This window comes from Hemitrygon akajei, chromosome 3, assembly GCF_048418815.1.
Source record: "Hemitrygon akajei chromosome 3, sHemAka1.3, whole genome shotgun sequence".
Taxonomy (NCBI): Eukaryota; Metazoa; Chordata; class Chondrichthyes; order Myliobatiformes; family Dasyatidae; genus Hemitrygon; species Hemitrygon akajei.
Window position 1 is genome coordinate 27,823,622 of NC_133126.1, and position 15,204 is coordinate 27,838,825.

At 38.2% G+C, this 15,204-nt stretch overlaps 1 protein-coding gene across 4 annotated transcripts in view; it reads right to left on the reverse strand.

Moving 5' to 3' along the window:
* Window positions 1-1,890: 1,890 nt before the first annotated feature.
* Window positions 1,891-15,204, reverse strand: part of dicer1 (dicer 1, ribonuclease type III) — a 140,976-nt gene continuing 127,662 nt past the window's right edge. For all 4 annotated transcript variants that reach the window (XM_073039417.1, XM_073039421.1, XM_073039419.1 and 1 more), the window contains exons 26-29: window positions 13,171-13,439; window positions 8,564-8,726; window positions 8,400-8,475; window positions 1,891-5,096 (exon numbers count right to left, since the gene is read on the reverse strand). In XM_073039417.1, coding sequence (XP_072895518.1) covers window positions 4,931-5,096; window positions 8,400-8,475; window positions 8,564-8,726; window positions 13,171-13,439 — 674 coding nt within the window. In that variant the 3' untranslated portion in view covers window positions 1,891-4,930. The remainder of the gene's footprint in view (window positions 5,097-8,399; window positions 8,476-8,563; window positions 8,727-13,170; window positions 13,440-15,204) is intronic.

A 15,204-nucleotide genomic window follows, 5' to 3' on the forward strand; every position in this document is an offset into this window, starting at 1 on the left:
ATCACTGAAGAACTATTTCCAGATAATTCTCAATCTCTAAGATCTCAGCCCCTCTGATTACTAGAGTAACAAAAAAAATCAGTATTCTTTTTTGTATTCATCTTTATTGGAATTTGGCAGTGAAAGCATTAGGGAATCCCTAGCCATTTATGTGATTCAGATTTATTTATCACATGTACATCAAAACATAGTGAAAAGTGACGCTTGTGTTAACAACCAATACACCCAAGGGCAAGTGGGGGCATCCCATGGTAGTGTAGTGATTAGCACATTTTACAGTACCAGTGACCTGGATTCAATTCCTGCCACTGCCCATAAGGAGTTTGTACATTCTCCCAGTGACCGCGTGGGTTTCCTCCCATGGTCCAAAGACGTAGGTTAATTGGTCATTAGGCTGAGATTAAATTGGGGCAGTGCAGCTCAAAGGGCTGCTGTATCTCGATTATAAATAAATGTCACCACACATTCTGGTGACAACATAACATGACCACAATGCGTGGCAGAAGAAAACAAGTATAAACATTTTCAGTATGTGGACTGCTAGCAAGACTTCACACTGAAGATGAAGCATAAAGTTAATTGCAGGATTCTTAGCAGTGTGGAGGAACAGATGAATCTTAGCACCAAATCCATAGACCTCTCAAAGTTCCCACAAAAATTCATAGTGTGGTTTAGAAGGCTATATGGTGTGTTGGCTTTCATTAGTCAGGAGATTGAGTTCAAGAGCTACAAGGTAATATTGCAGCTCTAGATCTTTGGTTAGATTACACTTGGAATATTGTGTTCAGTTCTGGTCATCACATTATAGAAAGGATGTGAAACTTTAGAGGGGGTACAGAGGAAATTTACTAGCACGCTGACTGGATTAGAGAGCATATCTAATGAAGAAAGGTCAAGGAAGCTAGGTTTTTTTTTAAAAGCAAAGGAGTATGAGAGGTGTAGAAAATTGAGGCAAAGCCAGAACCTTTCTTCCAGGGTGGCAAAGGCCAATACCAGATAGCATTTGTTTAAGTTGAGTGAAAGTTAGTTTAGAAGTAGGTTTTTTAAAAAAAAAAACAGGTGATAGTTCATAAACACCTAGTCTGCAGATGCTGGAAATCATCTTCAGCCCATTATCTTTCCAACCCACCTGGCTTCACCTATCACCTTTTAGCTACTCTTCTCCCCCCCCCCCCCCACCTTTTTATTCTAACCAGCTTCTTTTTCAGTTCTGAAGAAGGGTGTTGGCTTGAAATGTCAACTGTATATTAATTTCCATAGATGTGCAGTATATGACCCAGTTTGACCTGCAGGGCTCTTCCTAAAATTGATGTACTGCATTTACAGTAAGAACACTAAGAATGGTTTGTGTTATCTGAGAAGCACTAGAAAAATTAAAGATTTATAAAAGATATTACCGTAACTATGCAAAATCTGCACTCTTTTTTTAAACTGGAGCAGAAGTTACAGATATCCTAAATGACTATTAAAGAAATATTTGATAGGATAAAATAAAGACATTTCCATGCAAAAGGAAAGACCAGTGAAAGAATGAACAGAACAGCTTCACCAATAAATCCAACGGTTTTAGAGGAAATTTCAGTAGTGCCACATTTTTTCTCAAGAAACATTAAGGCAAATTACTTGGGGCATTTAATAGAAAGCTAGGTAAGTCCACATGGAAGTAAGTAGTAGGATGTGTTGATTAGATTAGGTGATATGTATGAAACATAAATATTGACATAGGACTTTGGCATTAAATAGTGTATCTGTCTTGTGCTGTAAAGTTCTGAGAAGCAATCTGCTGGCAAAAATGCAAAGGGCTGATACATAAACTCCCTTTAGTATTCCTGAGCACAGAAGCTCAATTCATACATTATTTTGATGCAAGGAAACTTCCACACTTTAAAATAATGACCAACCAGACCATACTTTATTGTTGATATTTAGCTACAATTACAAAAAGAAACCATTAAAAAGTAAATCGTGATCCATAAGGTGCAGAATGCAAATCTCTGCAGCAAGTTTACAGTATGAATGAGATAGATTCTATGTCCCTTGAAGACTGCTGCAGTATGTGATGTTGCAGTTCATTTAGTTCCAAAACATTTTGTACTCTTTCCCATTCTGCTGCAGGTGCTTTAAAAATCACACTATTTACAATACAGCAAACGCCCGCAATACTCAAACGCCTCGCAAACACGCACTTTTTCTTTTCTTAAATGTCACAGTTATCATTCTGGTACAAAATATCAACAAAACAATAGCTTTCTGCCACCGCTGCTGCTGACCCGCTGTTGCAATGAGGTTAGAGTGCATTAAAGTCATGTGTTGTACAGTGAATGAGGGACCGCAGGCACACAATAGATAGCAAGTTCATCACCTTTCACAAATAAAACCTTAGCAGTTATTACAGCAGCAAGGCCCAGACCCAAAATAAAACAAATCTTTTCTCATTAAGCATATTAGCATATACATTTCTCGTTTGAAATGAGGTAAAGCATGGTGCCAAGTGCAATGCTTAAATCGTGCTACATCTATATAACAGCAAAAGGGGAGGGGGACAGAACTGTGTTTTGTGTCTTGATAAAGACAAGAAAATAAAATGCAGCATCGATTAGGACTTTAAATGAGGAAGGTTGTTACAGTGGAAAAATATGATTTTATAAGTGACTGTAAATGATAGAAGCAGCCCACGCTTCTTTTAATTCTTAAAAAGTGTGATGCGCTGTTAATACTGAAAATAATTCCAAATTGGTGACATTGTGTTTGGTGTCATATTCTTTGTGACAGTTCTAGCTAAATAAAATCTCTTTGAAAGTACAAAATATGGAAATGAGTGTTTGCCCACGTCTATGCCCATATGTTGGGGAACAAATCTGTTTTCTGGATCATGCAGATTAAAAGGAGTCTGCACTAATCAATTACATACATGTGACAGCAGTTTTAAAAACAATTACTCATTTGTCAGCTTATACATTAATAAAAAGGTAGCCACGTTTCTTTAGTAATTAACAGATTTAAAAGGCTTTACTTTTCCAAGTGAAAAGAAAGTGATGTGAAAATGGAACATCTTAACATGTATCAAATTCATGTCTCCGTTTCATGTCAACAATAAAAGCTAAAGGCTAGCTTTCAAAATCTGAAACGGATCATGGTAGGAGAAGTGGGTAACATTGAGAGGATTTACCTGGAGAGCAAGCATTGAGACAAAGTTTCCAAATGTAATTTTAAAAACAAAAAGTAAATTAAAGAGGTATTATAGTTACAGTGCAAAAACAATTATTTAAAAATTTCAAGCATAATATAAAAACATAGCACCAAAAATAACGAGAAATCAAAAACGCATGCAAATGAGAACTGAGGTATTCAAAGGGAAGAACGCCTAATTGGTTTCTACTGAAAACATAACCACTACCTTGAGCTGAGCTAAGTAGGATGCATCCTCTCTTTAAAAGCTTGTATGCTGAAGACTGATTAAATGTAATCATATCTTATCACAGGATTTTCTGTTCCTTGCCTGTGCCATGTACATTTTAACTCTTATAAACTAAATGATGCAGCATGAATGTGGTTTCTTCACAAATACACAGCTTTGGTGTAAAATTCAACTGTTATGGTGCTATGGAAAAACACCGAGGATAGTCATGTGCGTGAATGTACATGTGCTGAATTGCGCGAGTGCTTGTTCTCTGCCCATGCATATGCAGGCGCCTGTGTGCATGTGTGTGCCTTTGTATGTGTTTGTGTATGCACATATATACATGTAATTTGCTGCATGCGCTTGTGTCTATGTATGTGTGTACTTATGTGCATTTTACCCCACCCCACTTATAAATGGAAAGGTGCTCATTAAAAATAAACTTTCCAATTTTCTTTTAGAAAAATCTGCAGCATATTTTATGAATGATATGTCTAAAATCACTGTCATTAGAGCAACAGTTTCAGTACTGCAGCACCAATTTACTGTCCTTTACATTTGGAAGCACCGCACTCACACCGTCAGCACAATGCACTTTCCCTAGAGACCAAATAGTGTAAATTTAGCTACTTGCATGAAAAAGAAAATTGTCAACACCTTAAATCTAAGTATCTGAAGCCATCTTATCTGTATTAAAATATATATGCAGCTACCTCTAGCTCTGCAGTAAGTTACACAACCACAACTCCAATGGAGGTCAGTCGAGGGCTGTAGTTCAGTATCATATAGTGTGTATTAAATGGGAATGTAAAATCAGCCATAGAAATGTATCAAAAGGTTCAAGAAAACAAAACAAGTGGGGGTTATTTTCAATTAAGGCAAAACCCTTTTGATTAAATGCAAGAGACTCATTGTGTGGCATTAAGTTGAACAAATGCTACTGTAAATGCCAGTCGCTTTAAGTGGAACCTGTTCCTATTTAAATTAAGTGCAAAACAAGGATAGGGCATGCCACCTCAAAATGTGAACAGATGACAAGGAAACAGGACAATACTGGCACGCTAGCTCTCTCTTACCAGCTCACACACGACAGTTTTACACACCGTGGTTGGACTGGCACTAGTGCACAGGTCAAGAATTTCAAGATTACTAAAAATGTGCAATCTAATAACTAATCACTTTCCAGCATAAGCTTCCTGGCTCACTAAACACCAAGCAAAAGCTATTAAAAAGAAATCAGTAAACATCATAGGGAAACCTGACAACTGTTAAAATGCTTGCAAAATGAATATAAAGCACTCTTGTGATTAATCTAGCAAAAAGGGAAGGAGGAGGGGAAGGATTGTGTTCGCGCAAGAGCTTACTATATTCTACAATTATTCTTAAATTAACTACTGTACTACAAACACTTTACACCTTCATAGAATAACTGGCTCACTCTTGACAACCCAGTCTTGTTTTTTGAGACCCCCACGTGAGCTTATGAAAAGGTGCGGGCTGGGCTGGGGTTCGGGAGTAGATGACAAATCCTCAGCTGTTTTGCAATGGAGACTGGTTTGCCTTCAGGCTCCTTAGTGCGCGCCGAGCTGCCGCAGATTTAGCAATCCTGTAACTGCGACCAACTCCTTTGAATTTTCCTTTGCCAACCACTTCCACGGTGACGCGGACTTTGCCATCATATGTTCTTTCTGCAGGGCTTTTAAGGAAAAGCAAAGTAAGAGTGAGAAATAAATTTATTTAATGAGACATTTCAGTTAAACAAGGGAAAATCAGCAGTTTACTTTGGTACAGAATACACATAAAACAGGAGGATTGAGGTGTTGTGGATAATGAGGTGGGTTTTCAAAGCTTGCAGGGAGATTTATGCCGGTTAGAAGAATGGGCTGAACGTTGGCAGATGGAGTTTAATGCTGAGAAGTGTGAGGTTCTACATTTTGGCAGGAATAATCCAAATAGAACATACAGGGTAAATGGTAGGGCATTGAGGAATGCAGTGGAACAGAGAGATCTAGGAATAACAGTGCATAGTTCCCTGAAGTTGGAGTCTCATGTAGATAGGGTGGTGAAGAAGGCTTTTGGAACGCTGGCCTTTATAAATCAGAGCATTGAGTACAGAAGTTGGGATGTAATGTTAAAATTGTACAAGGCATTGGTAAGGCCAAATTTGGAATATTGTGTACAGTTCTGGTCACCGAATTATAGGAAAGATATCAATAAATTAGAGAGAGTGCAGAGACGATTTACGAGGATGTTACCTGGGTTTCAGCACTTAAGTTACAGAGAAAGGTTGAACAAGTTAGGTCTCTATTCATTGGAACGTAGAAGGTTGAGGGGGGATTTGATCGAGGTATTTAAAATTTTGAGGGATAGATAGAGTTGATGTGAGTAGGCTGTTTCCATTGAGAGTAGGGGAGATTCAAACGAGAGGACATGATTGGAGAGTTAGGGGGCAAAAGTTTAAGGGAAACACGAGGGGGTATTTCTTTACTCAGACAGTGATAGCTGTGTGGAATGAGCTTCCTGTAGAAGTAGTAGAGGCCAGTTCAGTTGTGTCACTTAAGGTAAAATTGGATAGGTATATGGACAGGAAAGGAGTGGAGGGTTATGGACTGAGTGCGGGTAGGTGGGACTAGGTGAGATTAAGAGTTCGGCATGGACTAGGAGGGCCGGAATGGCCTGTTTCCGTGCTGTGATTGTTATATGGTTATACGCTGTTAGCTCAAGTCTGTGCTGCTGTTCAATTATTTCTTGGCTTTAAAGTTATTTGATTGCATTTGGATGCCTGTTCATCATGTAGCTCCAATGACTAACCAGACCATACTTCATTGTTGTTTTCCAAAATTTTTTGTTAATTTGCTTAATTAGATTAGGTTTCCCAGTTACTGTGATGGGTATTACTGGATTGACCACTCTAGCCTCTGGACAGTAGTCCAGTAACTTCATTGCTAAATTGCCATAAGTAAACAGTATACAGGGACAGTAGGAAACCACTTAGTCCCTCAATAAAAATGTGGCTGAAACACAAACTCTAGAAAGCAGGCTTTCCCATATTGACTGATTAACAAAAGAAAATCCATCTCAGACTTAAAACCAAGTAACAGTTTGTTTGCTTATATTTTTGTTTTTCCTCAGCATAGAAAAGTTTTCTAACTTCATTCTTGAAAGGTCCAGCATTCCTTTTGCCCCTACTCCAAGGCTCTGCAATTATAATATATTTCTTTCCATTTATCCTATGGTTCCCTTTAATATCCTAAAAAAAAAACTGGATCAAATAACCATCAACTAAACATTCGCTAGGCAATAAAATCCTAGTTTGTATAATCTCTTTATATTTAATGGACAGTTTTAATACCCCTACTTCCTAAAGATGGTAAAATACAGCTAATCATCTTTCTAATCCATTTCATTATGTCATATAAACCGAAGTATTCACAAACAGCACAGCAAGTGCTTTAAACAAGGCTTGAAAGTATTGTGGTTGGCTTATGATCAAACAGATTACATACTAAATGACAGAACAGATATCTAACCTGCTATTTAGGTCTCAGCTAATGTGAGGTTAAATGAACTCTACCTGTAGGTATGTTGCCTTCATTATAAACAAGAGTTTTTATAGTGCGCAGCAAAATCATCACAGAACAGTCATATACAATAACATGCTTACTATTTGAGAGGCATCATCTAAAGGTCAGTATAGCATCATGGGCCGAAGGGCCTGTACTGTGCTGTAGTCTTTTATTTAGCTAGTGATTTCTGCACAGAACGTGCTTGGAGTTACTGTACATATTATCCTTAGAATGTTGATGTGGATAAGCTGTCAAACTCCAGCTTCTGATTCTAGAGGTCGTTATGCTGTGTAGTTGGGGAAACTTCAATGTTGGAAAATTGAAATTTCAGAGCAGGACTAAGGACATCTCAGAAGACTTGAATGCAGTTGAACTGCCCCCTTAAACTGTATTTTAAATATCAATGCCTTGTATTTTTCAAAAATTCTAACCCTTAGCACTTTATTTTTGTTTTATGAAAGATATTATTCAATTTGCACATTTAATCTGGATCACATCAGCCCTTTGGCATATGAAATCTGTGCCATTATTTTTCTCCAAAGGCTCTCCAGTTTAATCTATCTACTGCTCATTTCATCCATCCTATTTTACTTCTCTGAGTTTGACATAATGGATCATGTTTAAATAAAAGTTTACAGAGTAGTCCACATTTTAATCAGCATCTGTTCAAAAGAAACATTTTTTGCTCCTCTGTTTCTTTCATTTTTAAAAATGCTCGCTTCTTACGTTCTTGTCAACAAGTAAAGAGCCCTGATTTATCTCAATCACATTGATGACTTTAAATTTCTTTTTTCAAATGAAAAGTAGCTTTCAAAAACATCTCTTTTCTGGTCCTCAGCCAAAAGAGGACCATTGCTTTATCCATTGCTTATAATAATGTGAACAAGGTTGTACTAACCACAGGTTAAAGGTCTCTTAATTTTCATTATCAGTTTACATTTTATTCATAGTGACTATCCTAAAACACCTATCCTTATAGATGTTCATATTTTTGCAAGTAACAAAATATATTAATATATTTTAAATGCACTTGAATTCATTTTACCAATTTCCATTGTTCCTACTGCTTCTGGAAGTGAAAAATACAATAATAAAAATCAGAGCATAAAAGAACATAATTGGATATATCTTATGTGGAGTGTGAGAGGTTGCAATCCCTGTTTGAGAATCTGAAGGAGCTACACCTCAAGTTCTGGCTTCACTTCAGCCTCATGCTACACTCACCTGTTGCAGAGAGGTATTTTAATTTGAAACTGTAAATAGTTTTGTGAACCTCTGATTATTGTATGTACTTGTGTGAATAAATATTTGTATATTTGTAAAAAAACATGTATCCCTTCTTTTAGATGCTTATATATTTGATATGCAGGTGTGGCTGTTTCCTGAACTGCTGTACTCTATTATTGATGTACAACATTTTGACAATCCTTTACCTGAATTTGGCAGTCTCCGGCTCCATCTCCAACAACTCACGAACAGGAGAGCGTGGCACATTTGCTGAAAACTTCTCTGAAACATGAAGTACAACAAAAAGCATTAATATTTAAGCTAAACCAATAGGTATAACAACATGAGGATGATAACAAGGCAGCACTACCTATCAGGGGTCTCATCATTGGGTAGTACACTTGCCAAACTGTCTCCAAGGACATCCTGCTGTCCATATAGATGGCACCAGCAAGAGATTCAAATATATCCCCCATTGCCTTGGGAACCTCAATATCTTCTTCCTTTTCTTCATCCTCTTCAGATCTTCTTAGCTTTCAAGAAAAAAAAAACACTAGGTTAAAGATTGCAGACAGACTTTTAGTTTAGCAGAAGATGAAGAATAAGTGATTACTGAAGATTTTCTCCAATTGGCAAAATTTTGACCTGAGGTTTACACACAAAACCTGTAACACTAGTAAAATAATTAAATTTAAAAAAAAAAAAACTATTTTCCAAGCAAGCAGTCATTGCAGCCATTGGCATTGTCTGCCAAACCATTTCTGTTTAGATTCCCAAGAACCCAAGTATTTTTCACGAAGACCCACTGTTTCAGCTGTTCTCATCCCAAAGAACCCTTGCTACCACCACTCAATTCTGTCACCTATCCTGTGTTCAATTGTATGAAGCTTCTGATACTCTGTACCAATCTGATGATTTCCTAATCCCAGCTGGTTCACCATTGCCATCAATCTGTCTACACCTGCATCCCACATCAAGATAATACAAGGGCCCTTCATTTCATCCATCAGCATAGAACAAATCACTCTCCCCCCCCACTTTATTTGAGGGGCTAATTTAAAATTGTCAGTACAAGTGCAAACAAGAGAAGCTTTAGAGTCAATGATGCTCCAATATTTTGTCACAAGGAATGTTTATGCAAAGAATGGGGACAAGCAGAGATTATTTTTGAACCACTCTGGCTAAAGCCTTTTAAGTCTTTGATGGGCAGAATGGTTATATTAGGGAGTCAGCAGAGTCACTGAATCATGAATGGGATCCATAATATGTAATTATGTAATTATCAGGGTTTCTCAACTGGGGTTCCACAAGAGATTGTGATTAAAATAAATATTGCTTTTTGGAACATGCCATGCTAGCACTTTCAGTGGTGGGCAGTGACTGAAAGCTCCATTAGATCTTGTTAGAAGTCTCTCAGCCCAGTATGGCAATGCGCAGTAGAACCATGTTTACTTCATTGAGTCCATTCTCAGTTTTTGAGGTGAAATAGGGGAGGCCATCGACAATTGGTGAGCGCTGTATTGCACAGAGAGGAGGGTGGCAAGCTGATGGGGAGCAGGAGTGCATTTTCAAAGCATTACATGGACTTGCCCAACTTGGGCTGTGACATCAGCCTCTCCCTCCCAAAATACCTCCTCCAACTTCTCTGATGCGTTGCCGACTGACTTATGGGAGCAAATAAACTACTAGTGTAGCAGAAAATTGGAGGGAATTTTTCATTGTAAAGATGGTCCAGTGTGGTGATTTTTGAAGAGGAGATGTGAGAAATGTGTATTCTAGGCTGATGACTACAGACAATTCTGATAAGGTTAACGATGAAGAATTACAATCTTCTGAGTCATTCCACTGCACTAGTGCAACAATGGACACAAAAACAGCCCATCTCTACATGAAAGTTACTTATCAATGGGTTTTCCATGGACTGGTGATCCAAGTTGTCCTATTCCACTGTGCCTTGTCTATGGTAAACAACTGACAAATGCAGCAATGGCTCCAGCAAAATTGAAAGGACACTTTAAAAGTCACAGCCATATGACACATAAAAGTGCTGATTGTTTTAAACGGCTATTGGAATCTCAAAACAAATAGATTAAAACTTTTGAAAATAAAGTCAGTCAGCAAAGAAAATCAGGAAACAAGTTATTTAGTAGCTTTCAGATCAGTTCACTCCAGACTGTTTAAACCTGGACACAGAGCTCACCACTCCCCTGCTACAAACAGAAATCAGGTGGCTTAGCAGAGGAAGAGATTTCAATGGGGTGTTTGAACTGAAAGGTGAATTGCAGTACTTTCAAGAAAATAGTAGGCCAGACCTTTGCTAAGTACCTGGAAGATGAAGAATGGCTACAGAAACTAGACTACTTAAGACATTTTTAGAAATCATATAAACCAGTTGAACAAGTCTTTGTAAGGACCTGGAGAAAATGTTTTGACTTCTAGTGACAAGATTCTTGAATTTAAAAGGAAACCGAATCTCTGGAAAAAATCATGCTGCAAAAGGAAATCTTTGAAATGTTTCTATTGTTGTTTGGGCTTGAGAGTGAGGAAGGACAAGAGAAATTTGAGTCTTATTAAAAACCACCTGGAAGAACTGCAGAACACAATTGAACACTATTTTATTCCTCCCTCAAGTGTATGACTGGGTGAGGGACCCTTTCTCTGAACCTTCGGCTCAGCCTGAGCATTTGAGAGAAGAGGAATAACTTTGTGAGCTGTACTCTGATCATGAACAAGATGAGATTTAATGGCCTGCCTCTACACAAGTTCTGGATTTCTGTGGAAGAGTATCCTGCCATTCATAGGAAACCAATGAACATCTTACATGTGAGCAAGCTGATTCTTGTTTAACAAACATCAAGAGCAAGGATAGAAATAGTCTCATTTCAGTAAAAGGTGAAATCCATGCTTATCTCAAGTTTGACCCAGAATTGAGAAATTTATTATGTTTGCCTTATGAGATTTTAAAATTTAAGAAAAGAGATTAATTTCAAGAAAGGCAAGCTAAACTTAACTATTTTTTCCCAGGAAAGGCTGGCTAAACATTCATTCTCTCCTGAAAAGAGCACTGACAATCATTTTTGGACTATTATATCTACAACTTACAGATCATGCTAACGTACTGTGAGCTCTAGATATAATAATTTTTATGCAGGGGTTTCCTGAAACCTGAAAATTATTTCCAAGGTTCCTCCAGGGCAAAATGGTTGAGAAAGGCTGATCTAGAGATGACTGTATTACTAAAGAGCAATCGACAATTGATGATAAATATTGAGAGTAGCAACTCTTCAGATGTTTGAAATTATCCTTATCCCTAACCTTGGTCACCTTTTCCTCAGACTGTGGTAAAGTGCCAGGTCTCAATTCAGCAACATTTTATGGTATCACATCTGTAACAATTGCAGTGATAAGTTCTTGGTTCACTCTTGAAATAACCAAGGCAGCAAAGTTCAAAGTAAATATATGATTAAAGTACATATATGACACCATATTCAACCCAAAAATTCATTTTCTTGCAGGTATACTCAGTAAATCCTAGAACCATAAAAGAATCAATGAAAGATTGCACCCAACAGAGTGGACAAACAACCAATGTGCAAAACACGACAAACAGTACAAATACAAAAGAGAATGAATAAATATATAAGCAATAACTATTGAGAACATGAGATGAAGAGAAGTTGAAATTGAGTCCATAGGTTGTTGGGTAATAACTATTCCTAAACCTGGTGGTGAGAGTCCTGAGGCTCCTGTACCTTCTTCCTGATGGCAGCAGTGAGAAGGGAGCATGACCTGGGTGGTGGGGGTCCTTGATGATGGACACTGTTTTCCTACAACAGTGCTCTGTGTAGATGTGCTCAGTGATGGGTGGGCTTTACCTGTGTTGGACTGGGCTGTAACCACTCCTTTTTGAAGGATTTTCCATTCAAGGGCATTGGTGTTTCCATACCAGGCCATAATGCACCCAATCAACATACTCTGCACCACACATCTATAGAAGTTTGTCAAAGTATTAGATGTTATGTCAAACCTTCACAAACTTCTAAGTAGAGGTATTGCTGTGAAATTTGCAGAAGATGCAGCATGATATCTTAATACTTTGACAAACTTCTATAGATAGAAGCTCAATTTCAACTTCAATGGTCTAATCTGCCTACTTTCTTAACATTCTCCAGCTCTTCCAATATTGCATCTCTACACAGTTTCAGCTTTGGCCTTTTGCACATCATTGATTTTTCTTCATCCTCTATCAGGAGCATGCCTTCAAATGTCAATGCCTAATGCTATGGAATAACCTCCAAAAAGCTTCCGTACTTTATCGTTTACCACATTCACTTTCTTAATATCTGTTTATGCTCCGATACCAAACTCTGTTTCTTTGATACCAAGTGTTTCAGCCCAAATGCTCACAATGTCTACCATTTGCACAATGCACTTCAACAGCTCATCAAGTCTTCTCCAATAGCATCTTTTAAACATGTGACTACAACCACTGAGGGACAAGGATGATGTTCCATATGTCTAAAAATTATTGGCATGCTTCATAGAACATAATACAGCACAGGCCCTTCAGCCATGATGTTGTGCTGACCCTTAACCAACTTTAAACACTATCTAACCCTTCTCTCACACATAGCTCTCCATTTTACTTTTTTCTTCAAAGTTACACCTTGCCCTTACTTGGAGATGTAGCAATTCCTTCACTGCCGCTTTATCAGAGTACAGGAGTTTCCTGTTCATTGGCATTGTGGAGCATTTTCAACAGAGGCAGCTGTGCCTCAAAATGTTGACTTCACTTCAACAAAAGTTAAAGGTGCTTAATAAATACTGATTTGTTAATGATGCCCACATCCCATGAACTTCTTAAAGAAAAAGCCCCTTTGTCATGCTGTACCAAGATGTGCATTTTCAAATAATCCTTAAGATCCTTTTCTCCAGGGACCATGATTCACAAAATTTGCATATGATACAGGGACTAACCTCAGAGTCCATTCCTTGCATTTCATTCTTCTCTAACTGGAACTGAACAAAGTCATCTATAACGTGGAACAGCTCGGGTGAGATGGCTTTAAAGTACTTATGGTAGTCATATTTCACAGCTAAAGATGCAAAGATGGTATTATTCACAAGGGCTGAACGCAAGTCTGTCAACACTCCAGGAGAATGTTGCCGGGGATCTTCATAAAGGTGCTTGGTAATGAGGTAGTCCAAAATTGCATCTCCAAGGAATTCCAAACGCTGGTAACAATCTTAAAAAGAAAGATTTTAAAATGCTTAAAATATTGAGTAAAAATAATTAATTAAAATAATTAATCTCACTGTATATATTGAAAAACATGCAAAATTGCCTTCTTGGATAAGGAATCATACTGCAGGAAAAAGTGAAACCTGCTAATTTTCTGATTTATAAAATTTAAACATTTAATCTCACACACACACACAAAGCCCTTCCATTGGAAGACTGTAACTGATGTATTGCAGGCATCAGTGCTGAGATCCTTCCTGTTACCTACATTATCTTGGATAGGAATATAGGAGGTATGATTTAAAGCTTGCAGATAAAACAATAGTAGTGTTGTGGAATGTCACAGCCTACAGGATATTATCAATCTATTGGCAAGATGGCAGAGCAACAGCAGACAGTATTTAATTTTGATAAAGACCATAAGATATAGGAGCAGAAGTAAGCCATTTGGCCTATCGAGTCTGCTCCGCCATTCAATCATGCCCTTGGATGGCTCAGGGACAGGATTGGTTAGTTCAAGTGCCAGATTTTAGATGTTTCAGAAAAGACAGGGAGGGAGGCAAAAGAGGAGGGGGCGTGGCACTTCTGATCAGAGATAGTGTCACAGCTGCAGAAAAGGTGGACGCCATGGAGGGATTGTCTACGGAGTCTCTGTTAGGAAGAGGAAGGGGTCAATAAATTTACAGGGTATTTTTTATAGGCCGCCTAATAGTAACAGGGATATTGAGGAGCAGACAGGGAAACAGATCCTGGAAAGGTGTAATAATAACAAAGTTGTGATGGGATATTTTAATTTCCCAAATATCGACTGGCATCTCCCTTGACGAGGGGTTTAGATGGGGTGGAGTTTGTTCGGTGTATTCAGGAAAGTTTCTTGACACAGTATGTAGATAAACCTACAAGAGCAGAGACTGTACTTGATTTGGTATTGGGAAATGAACCTGGTCAGGTGTCAGATCTCTCAGTGGGAGAGCATTTTGAAGATAGTGATCATTATTCTATCTCCTTTACAATAGCATTGGAGAGAGATAGGAACAGACAAGTTAGAAAAGCATTTAATTGGAGTAAGGGGAATTATGAGGCTATCAGGCAGGAAATTGGAGGCTTAAATTGGAAACGGATGTTCTCAGGGAAAAGTACGAAAGAAATGTGGCAAATATTCAGAGGATATTTGTGTAGAGTTCTGTACAGGTACGTTCCAATGAGACAGTGAAGTTATGGTAGGGTACAGGAACCGTGGTGTACAAAGGCTGTAATAAATCTAGTCAAGAAGCAAAGAAAAGCTTACAAAAGGTTCAGAGAGCTAGGTAATGTTAGCGATCTAGAAGATTATAAGGCTACCAGAAAAGAGCTTAAGAAGGAAATTAGGAGAACCCGAAGGGGCCATGAGAAGGCCTTGGTGGGCAGAATTAAGGAAAACACCAAGGCATTCTACAAGTATGTGAAGAGCAAGAGGATAAGACGTGAAAGAATAGGACCTATCAAATGCAACAGTGGGAAAGTGTGTATGGAACCGGAGGAAACAGCAGAGGTACTTAATGAATACTTTACTTCAGTATTCACTATGGAAAAGGATCTTAGTGACTGTAATAATGACTTGCAGCAGACTGAAAAGCTTGAGCATGTAGGTATTAAGAAAGAGGATGTGCTGGAGCTTTTGGAAAGCATTAAGTTGGATAAGTTGCCGGGACCGGATGAGATGTACCCCAGGCTACTGTGGGAGGTGAGGGAGGAGATTGCTGAGCCTCTGGCAATGATCTTGGCGTTGG